Source organism: Alligator sinensis, unplaced genomic scaffold (assembly GCF_000455745.1).
Source record: "Alligator sinensis unplaced genomic scaffold, ASM45574v1 scaffold954_1, whole genome shotgun sequence".
NCBI classification, from domain to species: Eukaryota; Metazoa; Chordata; order Crocodylia; family Alligatoridae; genus Alligator; species Alligator sinensis.
The window spans coordinates 738,026-741,141 of record NW_005842228.1 but is presented as its reverse complement, the minus strand read 5'-3'; the positions used below and the strand labels follow the sequence as shown (position 1 = coordinate 741,141).

General features: G+C 37.4%; 1 protein-coding gene across 4 annotated transcripts in view; it reads left to right on the top strand.

The window, feature by feature from the left end:
- ACSBG1 (acyl-CoA synthetase bubblegum family member 1) overlaps positions 1 to 3,116 on the top strand; it is a 115,249-nt gene that overhangs the window by 38,429 nt on the left and 73,704 nt on the right. The window contains exon 1 of one of the 4 annotated variants that reach the window (XM_006027228.3): positions 613 to 692. The exons of the other annotated variants lie outside the window; for them this stretch is intronic. Within the exon in view, the coding sequence (XP_006027290.1) occupies positions 613 to 692 (80 nt within the window). Of the gene's footprint in view, positions 1 to 612; positions 693 to 3,116 lie in introns of those variants that run through there. 4 annotated transcript variants of the gene reach the window in all.

Genomic DNA, 3,116 nt, shown 5'->3' with positions numbered 1-3,116 from the left:
TCCACTGTGCCGAGGCACTAAAAATCATTGGGTTATGACATGCCCCCTTGCCAACGGCACAGCTGGAATTATAAACACATGTACGTGTTATAAGTTATTTTCGTCTGAGGACTCATCAGCTTTACAAAGCTTAAATAATTAACAAATACATATGAACAAACAATTCTATAGACCGGTCTTCAACAAACTATAAATTTACAAAATACATTTTCTTCAAAAAAATAGCTTACTTTGGATGCTCTCTTTTGAACTAGAGATAATAAGAAAATCAGTTGCTTTGATTTGTTTAAACTTTAAACTGATTGGTTATGTATCCTACAAAAGAAAAGATTTGCATTTAAAAGCGCAGTGGTCTCATTAAAATTCTTCTCAGGGATAATTAAAGAAAAGTTTTAGCAATAAGCAGCTCAAAGTCACTGAGACATTTCAAGCATGCTAAAATCAGAGAAACCAGTAGGTTTTTTTGATCTTTAGTCTCCTCCTCTTTCATTATGTCTTTATTTGAACAAACACCCAATTATTGTTGGTTTCTTCAGTGATCCAATCAGCTTATTTATGCCTGGCCCACACAGATCTTTAAGATATTTGTGACCAGATGTAGAGCTTGTCAGCATGCCTGACAGTGAAGAGACCCTCAAGAAAAAGTCACAAGATGAGAATGCAATGAATATTACAGAAAGCTATGAAAACAGGTACAGTAACTTGAGAATTTATACTAACAAACTATATCTCCAGTTTAGTATTTTTCAGGATTGAAGTCCTGATGAACTCCTATCAAACCTGTATTTATCTAATGCTGACTCTACTATTTGGTACAAAATATACAGTCCTTTGTACAACATAAAAAGAAAACATTTAAAAAAATTTAATTTTTTTTTTTAATTTGACAGTGAATATATATTTCCATAATTTCTTTTGCCAACCCATAGATTGGTTGAATGTTAAACTGGATAGCATTATTCAATGCAGATGGTCTGTTCTTCGCATCCTGATTGTTCTCATGCAACACAGTCTGTTCAAGAAGTAACACAGACTGTGTCATCTTGTTGCTGTTCTCTTCCTATAAGAAATGGCCATTATGCACATTTGCCTTTATTATTTTTATTTTTTTAAATCCATGTATCTAATAGTAGCATTCACTAGATAGCATGGTGACTAATAACTGTAGAAATGAATGCATTAGAAATTTGAATAACAATGGTGACCTGAACATGGAATGAAAATTTGTAGTTTTAAAACAACAACAAAAAATCCTGAAAAAACAGGAATAAAGTTGAAAAAAGAATTGAAAATGAATCTAGCTTCTGGGAGACAGCAACTCCTCATTATATTGTGATTTTTTTTCAGTATATATATTTGTGAAACAAGGCAAATGGTACTATAAAACTTGTAGCTGTAATCATAGTGCTAAGAGCCAGTGTGATTTAAGTTTAGAACTCCTGTAACAATATTCTTCAGCACATAAGGAATTTTTGTTTCCAATGGGCACTTTATTCTAAACTCACATGAACAAATCATTTTTTGCACCTAAAGATTTTGTGTTTAGATATGATTTCTTTCTTAATACTGTTCACTATCTTATATTCTTGCTTATGTTTTATTCTGATAATTGGGCTGCTAAAATATTTGAAGTGATGTTAGGAGTATTGCTGAAGCTGTAATGTAACAGGAAATATGTGAGAAGCAAAGTTTCTTTGATAATATATTTTATTGGGCCAACTGTATAGTTGGGAGAGATCTTAGGCAAGATGTGAGGAAGGGCATTTTGTGCCTAAAATCTTGTCTAAGATAACAACATAAGAAGTGCCATACTGGGACAGACCGATGGTCCATCTAGCTCAGTATCCTGTTTCCAACAGCAGCTGAAGTGGATGCTATAGAGGGAGAGTGGTGAGCTGGATATATTTTGAGTGATCTGTCTCCTATTCAGTATACTTCCTGGCATCCACCATTATTGGTTTAGAGATGCCAGCAGCCAGAGGAAACATCTCCAACCATTCTGTTCAATAGCTATTTATAGGTCTATAGAGTCAAAACTTTGAATTTTGGGAAAATAAAACTCTGTTATCCCTTTCAGGTAATGGAAGGAAATCAGAATAACATTAAATATGAGGTAGAGTTTCACCATGATCAAACTGTCTCAGACGACCAGAGCCGACTTGAGAAGGATTGCTGATTACTCGGCTGTCAGGCGGGCTGGTGGATGGAGAGGCGGGACACAGCGTATTGGTTGCAAAATAACTTTTACTTCAACTTTACTTGCGCCGCTGGTGGCCGCGACACAGGTGGTAAGGTTGCTTACGTAGTTACAGGTAACGAGTTGCTTGCGTAGTTACAGGTAACTGGCGACCAAACGGACTGGCGAGTTTGTAGACAGAAACGAGCATGCAGGATGAAGGATACGTTGGGAACAGACGGTGACGGGGAGATGTTGGAGGGTGATCAGTCCGCCAGCTTTTCTCTGCCACGTGGCAAAGTTCTCCCTACTCTACCACGTGCTCAGAGCTCTCCGACTTGGGCGGAAGCTGCACGGATTTTTATACGTTTAGAGTAGCCAATAACAGACTGCCAGGTGGGAATAGCTAATGAGGCAGAACGTACCAAATTTGAAAGTAACTGCGGCTATTCAGGGCTGTTCTATTGTGACAGGGGCACTCAACTCATTTGGTTATGACATGCCCCCTTGACCATGTCACAATAGACAAGGGAATTTGGTTACAAGTAATTTCCGTCTAGGAACTCGTCGTCTTGACAAGGTTCAAGTGGTAAACGGGTATATACATAAGCAGATAACTTTATAAATCGCCTTTTAACAAACTGTAAGATATAACAACCTATACATACAACAATGGCTATTGTAATCAATGGTAAACACAAGGCAATGAGGGAAATCAACAATTGAATTAATTAAGATGAAGCACCCCATCCTATTCGACCCCTGGGACTTTCTTCATTCCTTTCAAACACCCTTCTATTTCTTCTACTGTCACCTCTCTTCCCAGATCGTCCCTTTTCTTCTTCTTTTAATGTACAGGTTCCTATAGAACCTTGCCTTTTGTTCCTTTACTACTTGCCCCCTTCCGTCATCATCTCCCTCATCTCTTTCCTCACGTTCC